The following is a 12,827-nucleotide window of genomic DNA, read 5'->3' as shown; positions in this document are numbered from 1 at the left end:
AACCACAGTTTTCTACTGCTGGACACTGGGAGCCGACCAGTACAACCACAGTCTTCTACTGCTAGGTACTGGGAGCTGCCGAGTACAACCACAGACTTCTACTGGTGTATCACCTATCTGGTGAGTGTGGTGCGTTTATATAGAAATTCTGTAAATCAGGGTTTTAAATAGTTTTATTATGGGATGTTTCGTTGTTAAGATTTAACATGGATTTCCTTACAGTGTTTAGGGCATCAGACTATACAATCTCTACCTGTGAGTCTACATAACTCTTATTCACACACACACACACACGCATACCTCTCTAAAACTAACACAACCCCATTGACATACACACACATTCGCACACACAAACTCACACAACAAACATTCCGACGCATACACACATAAAAAGGATGTGCCATTCATTTTGAAGAATCCCCCCATTACGACTTTTCAGAAATTGGTCGCACTGAAACTAATGTGGAGAAAAAAAATTGAGGCTCCATCTCGTCTACATTCAGAAAGCAACGAGCCGTTACAGGCCCCATTTTGTCTGAATGTTGTGTTGTTCAAGCCTCACATGGCTTCAATCACATTGCCAGAAATCTCTAATCAACGTAGAAACATTTCTGCTATTTGAGAGCCACCTGACTTTCAACAAAACCATAATAAACTTTATGTTCCACAGAGATTAAAAAAGAAAGAAAATAATGTTTACATCCATTTATAAAGTTAAAACAAAAAGAGTAGGTTGAAGTTCCCACTATATTATATGTATATATATATATATATATTTATATATATATATATATATATATATATATATATATATCGTTTTTGAAATATATTTAAACACTTGCACAACAGATAATATTCTACGGAGTAAGTAAACATTCATGCCAAAAATCAAACCATCTAGGCATGCAGTCTAGGAGGAGTGCTAAAGAGGTCAGAGGTCAATTTAACAGAAAACATCGACATCCTCAAACAAAATCAAACAATACCCCTGTTCTCCGGGTGCCCTCGCTGTCCAGGCATAGTTCATATGGTACATCACATGACACAGAAAGGAAGGAAAGACATTGGCTGCAACTATCATTTTTTTTCTGTGTTTATCCCATAATGCATTAGAGATGGCATGGCATTAGCTTACGGATGGGTATGGTTAGCTACAAAGTTAGATATGGTTAAGTATTGGTGTGGGGTGGCAGAAAGTTTTGGTTACAGTTGGGGTGAGGATGTATCTGGGTGAGAGCAACAGGAATAATAACCAGAAAAGCATTTACTTAAAGATAGTGGCAACCACATGTGACTCTGCACACAAGAGCTACAGCAGTTACATAGCATTAGCTTCCCTAACATCGATGTGCCAGGGCTGCAATCAAGCACAATCTCGTGTGCCGACAGTCAAACATTGGTGAAGGCAAAGCAACTATTTAACCTTTTATAAACTACTAACTGTATTTAATGGTTGTTAGCGTTAAACACTAGCTAAACTAGTATGCCAGTATACAGTATTGAGGACCAAAGTCAGCCATTATTGACGGTTAATCTTGGCCTTTTTGATTATACCATTGAGACAGAAGGTACCAGGCTGAAGCCCATGTGGTCCTGGTGTAGGTTTGGTGTAAATACTTGAGGGAGTAGTAGTTCTAATGGGTGTAATTCTGATGTAAATGCTTGTGTTAGGATGTAGTTCTGGTGCAACTGTTCCTGGTGGTGTGTAGTTCTAGTGTGACTGCTTGGAGTAGTTGTAGTTCTGAGTATAGTTCTGTAAGTATTGGTTGCAGTTTTGCTGTAGCGTTTGAAGTTCCAGTTAAATGCTTCTTAGTTGCCTTTGGGGTTGGTGGTGCAGCACAACAAACATGGGAGGATGTTTGACACAAACCTAACGGCCGGAATGTTGGAAGGGGTGGTGCTGGAAGGGGCGGGGTTAGGAGATGACGTTGAGAGTGGGTGGGGTTTGGTGGGCAGGGTCAAGCAGTATGTGGGTGGGGTTATTAAGGGTTGGCAGTTGGGAGATAAGAGGGGGTTTAGGATAACGTGGGCGGAGTGAGGCGGTGTGCCTATCCTGAGGCGGTGATGTAGAGCTGGGTCTGCAGGATGTAGTCGATGACGGGCTGGTTCAGGTAGTCCACCACATGGCCATCTCCGTGCTGCAGGGCCAGCCTACCACGAGACACGACAGCACATCATAACGTCAACGATAACACAACAAACCGCCTTAGAATCACAATAATGACAACACAACAAACCACCCTAGAATCACAATAATGATAACACAACAAACCGCCTTAGAATCACAATAATGATAACACAACAAACCGCCTTAGAATCACAATAATGATAACGCAACAAATCAGCTTAGCACTACAATGACAATTCACTTTACCTTCTTGATTATGCACATGTTTTTATTTTAGCAAAGGTTAAGTTGACTTGAATTAAAAAGCCACGTTTCGCAAACTTTTCTGACTTATTTACCACCCCAAAACTATATACAACAAAGTCGCACCGTGTTACATCGAGAACCTCCTAGTTCATTTCAGAATTCTAAAAACTCAATAACTGTCGTTTCCACTCTGAGCGGCTCTAAATGTTTGACGATAACTAGCGTAGCCCGGCTGGCATGGTGCTGTGAGTGGGAGGGGTTTGTGTCGGTAGTACGATTCTTGGAAACAAAGAAGAGGTATGGGCTGAATATAAAAATAAAATATAAAAAATATTAAAATATATCAGTTAGTTGTCATTATTGAAATCCCTATTGATCAGCATTGACTAAAGATTTGTCAAGGGTATTTTAAGACACAAGCTAGTTTAAATGTTACATATTGCGACTTTAACATCGTCATAGAGAAACAAAATTAATTTCTTACAAGTACCCCCTAGAACCAGCACAGGCCAGCCCTAACATTTGGGCAACCAATGTTAGGGCTGGAGGATCAGTGATTTAGATGACTCTTTTATCCAAAAGGATGTCCAGTTAACTCAGAGACAGGTCAATCATGGTCAGGTAGAGGTTAGGGCATCTTAATTTCGGGATGCCTCTAGGTTATGCTGCAGAAATCCTTCTCATCACTTTTAGAGTGTACTTTCATGCAGTCAGCATTTAGTGCAGACCAACTGTGAAACAGCTTTGCCATTCGTTAAATTAGATCGATAACAGCCAGGGTACCATAGCCAGTAATTGATGACACAATGCTTACAACGGTCGGTAAAATGGATATAGGGGTTACGGTACAGGAGATTTGTATACCAGCAGTTCTACTGATTGAGTCCAGGAGGTCAAAGGTGAAACTCACCGGCTCTTGGTGGAGCTGACAATGGACATGGGGTGGTTCACGTCATCCTTCACCATGAGGATGTTTTCCTGAGTGAGAAAGAAGAGGTAAACTACAGTTTGAGGACCAGAGGGAAGCCAGGACCACTTGTTTCTATTTGAATACTGCAGTCAGCTGGAAACTCTTTCCTTCACCGCTCAGCTCGTAATCCAAGTTGATGCCATTATTCTCTAATTGGTTTTTGACACCAGTGTCGGCGGGATTAAAGGGCGGGATTAGTGTTTCACAGGGATTATGGGAAAAGTAGTCCTTGACAAATAATTGGATTAATCTGATTAGGATAAACAGAGGGTCTGACCAGTGCTGCCCTTCTAGTCTATTGTGCTCCCACTCTCTGGTTCTCTCTCTCTCCTTTCTATGTGTGTTTCTTTCTCTCTCTCTCTCTCTCTCTCTCTCTCTCTCTCTCTCTCTCTCTCTCTCTCTCTCTCTCTCTCTCATTTCTATGCATTTCATTCTCTCTCTCTCTCTCTCACTCTCTCTCTCCCTCTCTCTCGTTTCTCTGTGTGTCTTTCTCTCTCTCTCTCTGTTAATCTCTGTTTCTCTCTTCTCTATGTCTCTCCCTCTTCTCTGTGTCTCTCTCTCTCTTTCAATCTCTTTTTTACTTTGTCTCATTGTTTTGGTCTTCATATTTTATATTCACACTTTCTCTCAAATTTAGGGTAGAGTTAAGGTTTCCCCCTCTTCTAGGAGTGATTTGTCTTTTAACTCTGACCTTGTACTTGCGGATCACCGAACAGGGGTTATGGGATATCCTTTGGTTTAGGGTTTGGGTTTAGGGTTGGGTCAGAGTTTAGAGGTCAGGGGTTGGGCTGAACTCTGACCCGGTGCTTGATTCATGGATTAGGGTTGGATTTGGGGTTAGGGGTTGGTCAGAGGTAAGAAGTCGGGGGCGAGCGGTTAGGGTTTGACTAGGGTTCGGGGCTAGGGTTGGCTCGGAGTTAGGGGGTTAGGGTGAACTCTGACCGTGTGCTTGCGGAGCACAGAAGAGTGGTTCATGATTCGCTCCGTGTCGGCTCCATCACGAGGGACCACCACGATGCCAAAATCCCCGACGATCACCTCCATCTGGGGGGAAACAGAGACAACAAGGCCCCTTACTGCTCCGGCCCCCCCGACTACTGCTCCACGCTGCAGGTGAGGCATGCTAACTGACCGGGATTGTTACACATGAGACAACATTTTCCTTGTGTTGTGTCATGGTCGATGGTTTTTGGAATTTGAATAACCTCTTCATCCCGAAATGGCCCGTATCTGGGTTAAGCCCCACCCTCCAAACGCATATAGTATAGTATAGTATAGTATAGTATAGTATAGTATAGTATAGTATAGTATAGTATAGTATAGTATAATATAGTATATCATGATTCAATTTCCATATAACTAGATTGGATCAGAAAATATTAAACTAACTGGAGCAGAAACATTCCACTTGTGATAATTAAATCCAGATGTTTATTGTGTAACATTGTCAATTAAAAACCACACTGAGATCTTTGAGTGGTTGCCCGGATTGGATTTGAAACATGTACTGATAAATGTGTAGCTGATCAAACCAATGGCCTCTATACACAATGCAACCATGTTAAAGAAAATGAAAAACACTGAATTGACCAGGAGTAAAACACCAACAGAATGTTAACCTAGTTCTCATTAGCAGCCTATAGTATAGCATGTTAAAGTTCCTACATTGGACCACCAGGTGTAATTTGAAACAGCCATTATAATTAGTGATATCACAAGTAGCAGGGTCCACACACAGTAGATGTTTGATAATCTGGAAAGATCAGCCTCCCAGTTGGTTCTGTCCACTGAGTAGGCTGGCAGGCCATTCAACCCCAGTAACATGTTGTTCGTTTCAGCCCTTTGTGTAAAACGGAGGACACTAAAGGGGTGGAGTCAGGCGGGGTGGGTGGGGTTAGAGGGGGGGGCGGAGTTACAGGGTGCTTACATCACTGTCCTTCCACAGACCAGGGATGCAGAAGGACTCCAGAAGATCACTTCCACAGAGGAGCAGGATGCGTAACTCTACACACGCGTGCGCACACACACACACACACACACACACACACACACACACACACACACACACACACACACACACACACACACACACACACACACACACACACACACACACACACACACACAGGCAGGAGAAGTTTACTGGATGTACTGTACATACAGGCAAGGGAGCCATCTTGCTGAGTCCACGAACACAAACACAATGGTCTAGTGGCTAACAGGCAACGCTAGCACCACTGGACCCAGCACAAGCTACCCACAGGAACTCATGGATGGATTGCATCAATGAGTCTCGTTGAACTGGAGGCAGGGGAAGAGGAAGTTGTAGGAAACACTCACCAATTTCTTCATACCTCATGGCGGGTCCCAGGTTGGCGTTCTCATCTGAAAGGGGGAGGGAAGGGAAATGTAATAAAACGGTAACCAAGTGTGGACTATGTCCGTGCTCTGGTGAAACCTGTTTTGTATTTTGAGGAAAGTGTAAATGCTGAGGTTGTGTTCTGATTCCTAGAGCTATTGTGCACGTCTCCTTAACTGGGTCACGCAGCACTTGGAGTGGTTTGTCCCTACTCCAGGTCAGAGAGTCAGCCTGTGTGTGTATATGTGTGCTTGTATGTATGCTTGTATGTATGTGTATGTGTGTGTGTGTGTGTGGGGGGGGGGTGTATGTGTTTCTGTTGGTGGGAACGGTTGGTGTGTGTGTGTGTGTGTGTGTGTGTGTGTGTGTGTCTCACCTATGAAGGTGAAGCGGTCCATGCTGGGTCGGGCGCAGCACATCTTCCCCAGGCTCTCACTCACCTTCCCCAGCAGCTTGACTAGACAGGAAGCACACCCACACACACATGTGCTTTGCTTCAAAGTAAAGGTCTCACGCAAATTACCTTGTCGCTGAAGCTTTTCCACTGTCTATTCAGATGAATCATTGTATTCGTAACTTCCTCCGAGACATCTTCATCGTACAATTTGTGTTCTTGTTTGAATACAAGAAGAAAAATCGAAACCAAATTCTTAAAAATAAAATTATTTGTTTAGGCTGTTGGTTTCTGCCCGTTCGGACCTTCTTGCTGTACTACCAGAGCCTGGAAGGAGGGACTTGGGAACTGATTCCTGAGTCTGATGGGGGAGTATGATAAGGTTGTGCTGTCTCACATGGGGCCGGTGAAGCCCTGAATACATGACAGGAAATGACCTCATGCTCCTGTCCATCTAAAAGCCTCTGCCTTTACATCAGCGATAGGTCCCTCTCTCTCGTCCTTTCAAATTTAGAGTTTCAGGTAATAGGGGCTTATGGGTAACTGAGTCTTGATTCTAGTACAGGTTTTGCACTTCACAGAGCACACTCACCTGCGGTGGGTTTGTTGGCCAAGTTGTTGTGGTTCTGGTAGACCGGTGGGGCCTGGTTCTGCGGCTGACCAATCACAGGAGTGGAGGAGGGTGTGTTTACGTTGGACAGGATGCACCCAGTGACTCGCTGGAGAGAGAGAAAGAGAGAGAGGTTCACCCTAGACCCGGTAGGACCAGTACAGTACTTATACTGTACCCTAGACCCGGTAGGACCAGTACAGTACTTATACTGTACCCTAGACCCGGTAGGACCAGTACAGTACGGATTCTGTACCCTGGAGTAGACCCAGTAGGACCAGTACAGGAACAGATACTGTACCCTGGAGTAGACCCAGTAGGACCAGTACAGGTACTGATAGTGTACCCTTGATCCTGCAGGACCAGTACAGTACTGATACTGTACCCTAGACCGAGTAGGCCCATTCCAGTGACAGTTGGCATGCTAATTTCATATATTTGTGCACTTTAATTAGTGCATATTGAGCATATATTTCCATTAGCATGTAGCTTGGTGTCTTACCTTCATGAGGTCGCGGTGGTGTTCCAGGACACTGCAGGTGGTCTGCCAGGTCTGCTGGTAGCACTCCCAGGGGTCCACTCTACACACACGTTATGACTTGTCATGTCACATTCATGCATCCATTACACCATACAAACACGGTGTCATATGTTACTGTAATCTGAATGTTATGTAATAGGTAACTGTAATCTGAATGTAATCCAAAAGGTAACTGAAATATTGATGAAATCTGATAGGTAACTGTTATCTACCTGATCCAATCAGAAGACTGCACAGCAAGCTGGCACATGGTCAGCCGATGTTTACTGGGCACCAGGCCCTGCAGGAGACACAGGAAGTCATCACACCAGGAAGTCCTCAAACACAGGAAGTCATCAAACACAGGAGGTCATCAAACCAAGAGCTCATCATACCAGGAAGTAATTTTACCAGAAGGTCATTATAAAGCCTACCCAGTACAACCCCAGACTTTCCCCGGTGGACACGGCAGCTACCCGGTAGAACTACAGTCTTCTCCTGGCGGACCATTGGAGCTGCCCAGTACAACTACAGTCTTCTACTGGTTTACATTGGGAGCTGACCAGTATAACCACAGTTATTCTCCTGGTGGACATTGGGAGTTTACCAGTGCAACCACAGACTGGTAGACATTATTTCAAGATGTTATTGACAGGTCTATCTTCTTTGATTGATTAATACTTAGGGAGCTGGATTGATTAACTGGATTTTTCGATTTGGTTCACTTTAATGAACCGTTTATTTTTCGTTGACTACCAATCATTTCTCTACTGCCCTTCCTAACCCCCTAGCAATTAGCTTCTCTGTTAGTGTCTATTCTCTGTATCTCACAGTTCATACCCGTTAGATTCTCTGCTAGCGTCTAGGCTCTGTATCTCACAGTTATTATCATTTAGCTTCCCTTCCAGCAACTATGCAATCTTTATCCCACAGCAGCAGCGGAGCAAAACTAGGACAAGGTCTGCATTAATTTGAGAAGATGGAGTGCGGAAAACAAGCTGTAAAAAAAACTGTTTATAGGACAACTGTCTGTCTGTCTCTCTGTCTGCCTATCCATCTGTTGGGTCATTAGAAACCCTGTTTTATATGAAAGATGAGATCCGAAGTTGGTTGTAAATGGATCCAGCTCCGTTTGACTCATCGCTGTTGGTTTAATCGTGTAACCATTCATTATTCATGATGTCTACGTGGAACCTTCACTAAAGTGCATAAGATGTGCGTTCCCTCATATTGGGTTTGTTTACATGTGTATGCAACTATGTACTGACAAGGTTAGACGTGTGTGTGATTGTGTACCTACAGGATTATATGTTTGCGCGAATTGTATATTGAAAGGGATAGAGATGTGTATTGCATACGGACAGGGTTAGATGTGTGCGTGTATCGTGTTTACTTACAGGATTGGATGTCTGTGTGTTTTTGTACTTACAGGTTTGCCGTAAGAGTCATGCACTGGCGAGATGATCCCTCCAATCACGATGAAGCGGCCCGTTTTGTGAAGGTATTCTCTGGCTTTCTCTGCAAACAATCACACACACACACACACACACACACACACACACACACACACACACACACACACACACACACACACACACACACACACACACACACACACACACACACATAGACACACACACGACCCCATACACAATCACACAATCCCACACATAACCAAACACCCAGGAGACAACAGAGTGTTAGCACATGACAACAATGACTTTGCATCGCAGGGCAATGAATTCCAGACCTTAAATCCTGCTCGCCCACCACTGGATTGTCTTGGATTCGAAGCACAGTTTTATAGCAGCCCCGCAACACTGCTAACCTACAACACCAGCTTACAACACCAACCTACAACACCAGACGAAACTACAACCCCAGTCTACAGCACCACTAGAACACAAGCCTAAAGCAACAGCCCAAAACAGCAGCCTACAATCCAAGCCTAAAGCAGCCTACACCCCTTGTCTCATAGCATCCTGCCACAGCAGTTTAGAACAGCATTGAGTAGCAGACTTGGCTGCTGCGATGTCTTGGGCCGGATTCTTCTGGCGTCCAAAGAACTTTTCTAACCCGGGGAACCATTGAGCTGCCGGTTACCAAGGAGACATGCCAGGGAACCATGGCCAGGCCTGAGAAAGCCATCGTTAATTCGATTAATTTGACCGACGGGCCTCGCAACGGAAAAGCTAATCTGCATGAGTCTCCGTAGGGTTGGGTCGCGTCCATGTTTGAAATCTCACTTCATTAAACACAGCTTCCTTAAGCTATAAAGCCGCCCTTAGCTACATTTAATATTGCATTAAATCCTTCTGGGTTTCTGGCTGTAATATGTAATTGTGTATGTAACCATAAATGTAACTGTAAGTACAGTAAATAACAATGTTAATAACCATGTTACTAACCATGTAATGCAACTCACTTTGTAACTGATATGTACATGTAACTCAGGCTGCCTCCTGGCCGGAGGTACAGGGCTTTTGCTTTCATCATAGAGACACAAAGAGGGAACGGTAGTGAAAGATATGGAGTGAGACAGATCGAAAGAAGGGAGGAACGAGAGGGATGAATAGAAGGAGAGAGAAAGAGAGATAGAAATAGGAACAGGGTGAGAGGAAGAGGAATACAAATCACAGAGAGAGAGAGAGAGAGAGAGAGAGAGAGAGAGAGAGAGAGAGAGAGAGAGAGAGAGAGAGAGAGAGAGAGAGAGAGAGAGAGAGAGAGAGAGAAATATATACATATATAAACAGTGTGAGAGAGAGAGGGACAGACAGACAGACAGGCAGAGGGAATGACAGACAGAGAGAGAAAAAATGTATAGTAACAGAGAGTGAGAGAGACAAAGGTATACAGATAGAGACGGTGAGGGAGAGAGATAGAGGTAAACCGATAGAAACAGAGAGGGAGAGAGAAAGTAGGTCAGAAGGCATAGATGTGCTTTTTTCTCCCTGCCTCATTAAGGCGCTGTATAGAATTCAACATAGGCCTATATGCAACTTGGCCTAATAGATCCGTTGAGTTTAATGGTCATGAGCAATTTGCAAACACACACGCACACACGCGCGCACACACGCACACGCACGCACAAGCGCGTACAGCGGTTAACGTACTGTCTCAACTTGTTCCGATAGACCTATGGCAGGCACGCATCGGCTCCTGCTTTTATTTTGGTAGCTCACTATCTCCCAGCGACCAGCCAACCAGGGCACCTCTCGTCCATTCATAGGTGACTTGAATTGATTAAACAGGTCTCTCAGCATGTTGCCTCGGATTACTCTCAAACTGAACAAATAACTGCGTAACCTGCTATCCCTCCGCCAAAAGACACTTTAAAGGGTTGTGATCAATGTGGGCCTGATCATTATTTATTCATTTGTGTTCTCTGCGGGATTTTGACATAGAAACTGCTCCACGCCGACGCCATAAAGACAAAGTTTCGTTAATTCGTAGGGCTATAAAAATATAACTGTTACAGTTCACCCGTCTTCCGATCCGACAGAGTAGGTCCTAGAAAGGCTTGACGTGACATAACGATGTGAAGCCCACGTGAAACGTCAACAGAGATATGCCTCATAGCCTGCCAACCCTGACACTCCCCGACGCCGTCACTCCGGACATCGCCCCTTTCAGCACCTCCCGGGTGGAAAGCAACCCATGACGTATGTCAAAGCACAACACAAATAACCGTGTTGCTCTAACACGTAAAGCTTTGATTTATTTAGTTCAGGATCATAAGGGTCCTCAGGACTGCCGTCTAAAAAGCACCACATCGCTTCCATCATCATTACATCTCCATCAGCCTCGTCTTACCAAACATATGGATGTGTCCTTTGGTGATGGGGTTGAAACTGCCACACGACAGCAGAATAACGTGGGTTTTGGCGTTTTCTGTCATCCTGACGGGTGTAGTGCGCGGTGTATGTCCACGGATAGCGCCTCGCAGTCCTTTTGTTGTTGCTGTTGAAGCCCGTACGACGCAGCGCGAGAGAGGCGAGGTTGATTCGGCTGCGGCACTTACACCAGCCCTTCGCGCGTCATCCCGGAGCCCTTTAAAGGCACACTGCCCACACGCACGCAAGCAAGCGCGCACGCACTCACGCACGCATGCACACACCGAAGAAAACACCAATGAGTGCTGCTCTGAATACCAACACGCATACAATACAATGAATTGAAAAACTGAAACGAAAGTCAGTACTACTCAAAACGAAAGCCATGAAATTTGCAGCAAATGGTTCAGATGATGATGGCCTCCCATGTAGGTCCATATCGTAGTAGCAGTAGAGATGTTGCAGATTTACAAAAATAATGTTTCACTTTGAGTGTTGATGGTAAGGTCACCGTTGAGGTTAGGGATGTCGTGGTCATGGGCTTTGGTTCTCACGGAGACTAAACTCAACTCTGGATATTCTCAGATGGTCCCATGCTCGGCTGCACTTGCAGGTTAACCCCGCCAGCGCATGTACCCCCATCCGCCGGCAGAATGTCGAAGAGATGCCATCGGTGCTACAAGCACTACTGTGAGGCCACCGTACCTAGGGCTCCACACCCATTGAGCAAGGCATCACAGCCCTTCATCCAGCCTGCCAGTGATAATCTGAGATTAAATGGGACAGCATCACCCCGAACATTGGATTCAAGCCAGAACCTTTTGCCTGGGGTTGAAAGGTTCTGGGTTCGATCATTTGCCCAAAGTCAGCAGCCTGTAATAACTGGTGGTTTCCTTATGCAAAATTTCCTTCATTCCATAGCTGCTCCTCAATAGTTTAACATTTGGATAAAAGCATCTGCTAAATGACTAATAGGGATTAGTGAAATGGCGAATAACGTATGATAGTTATTAATTGAATACAACCCTGTCCAAATGTACCTCAATCTGACTTGAAGTATTCCTTGAGAGGGAGGAGATAGGTGTAAAGAATGGGTGCAGCCTCCCCAGTGGACCGAACTGCCAGACAGCCTGGTCTTTCCAACATCTGGACACTCCCATGTGTGATGTCACTAGAGGGTGGAACATGAAGTTTCTCGTCATGGCTGATCATCATCACCCATGGTGGTGATATAGAGGGCCTTTAAACACGATGGACTCGTTGATGTGTTGACGGATGGGGTAGAAACGGATTCTCAAAACTATTCAGCATCAATACTGGAGTACAAAAAACCTTTCACAGTTGGAGAACATCACTTGTGATTTCTTAATATACTCCGCTCTGAGAAAACCATTGAGCCTAATCAAACCAAACGAACCGCTTCATGTGTCCAGACCTTCCTCACCGTTCTGACGCTGAAGCCACTGTGGGCTTCAGCGTCAGAAGGTTCTAGAAGGACTCCTCTGAGCCCCACCTGGAGGAGGCCTCCCTGCCTCCTGTGCTTCACCTCCGTCAGCTTGTTCCCCCTCCACCCGTTGCCCGAGCGAGGGGAAGACCCTGCTGATCAAGGCGGTGTTGTGCTCGGCCAGGGTTTCCCCCGCAGCACCTCCCGGTGCTGGTAGATTTGCAGCGGGGACTTGAGGACCAGTAGGGGGACCACGCCGGAGGAATGGGGTCCGCCACGTTAGTGGGGAAGGTCTAGCAGAAGGAAAGGGGGGGGGGGGGGGG

The 12,827-nt window shown here is 45.3% G+C and overlaps 1 protein-coding gene across 1 annotated transcript; it reads right to left on the bottom strand.

Annotated features, from left to right (window-relative positions):
* Positions 1 to 1,959: 1,959 nt before the first annotated feature.
* On the bottom strand, positions 1,960 to 11,125 carry nmnat2 (nicotinamide nucleotide adenylyltransferase 2). Its single transcript, XM_056597487.1, has 11 exons — positions 11,041 to 11,125; positions 8,657 to 8,745; positions 7,461 to 7,528; positions 7,210 to 7,288; positions 6,690 to 6,816; positions 6,080 to 6,160; positions 5,685 to 5,729; positions 5,272 to 5,348; positions 4,287 to 4,388; positions 3,285 to 3,352; positions 1,960 to 2,151 (listed from the first exon to the last, which is right to left on the bottom strand). The coding sequence occupies exons 1-11, from the start codon at positions 11,123 to 11,125 to the stop codon at positions 2,049 to 2,051; spliced, it is 924 nt and encodes a 307-aa protein (XP_056453462.1). The 3' UTR covers positions 1,960 to 2,048.
* Positions 11,126 to 12,827: the final 1,702 nt, after the last annotated feature.

The sequence above is a fragment of the Gadus chalcogrammus genome, chromosome 8 (assembly GCF_026213295.1).
Source record: "Gadus chalcogrammus isolate NIFS_2021 chromosome 8, NIFS_Gcha_1.0, whole genome shotgun sequence".
In the NCBI taxonomy this organism is placed as follows: Eukaryota; Metazoa; Chordata; class Actinopteri; order Gadiformes; family Gadidae; genus Gadus; species Gadus chalcogrammus.
Note: the sequence above shows the minus strand (reverse complement) of the source record. Positions and strands in the feature narration are given on the sequence as shown.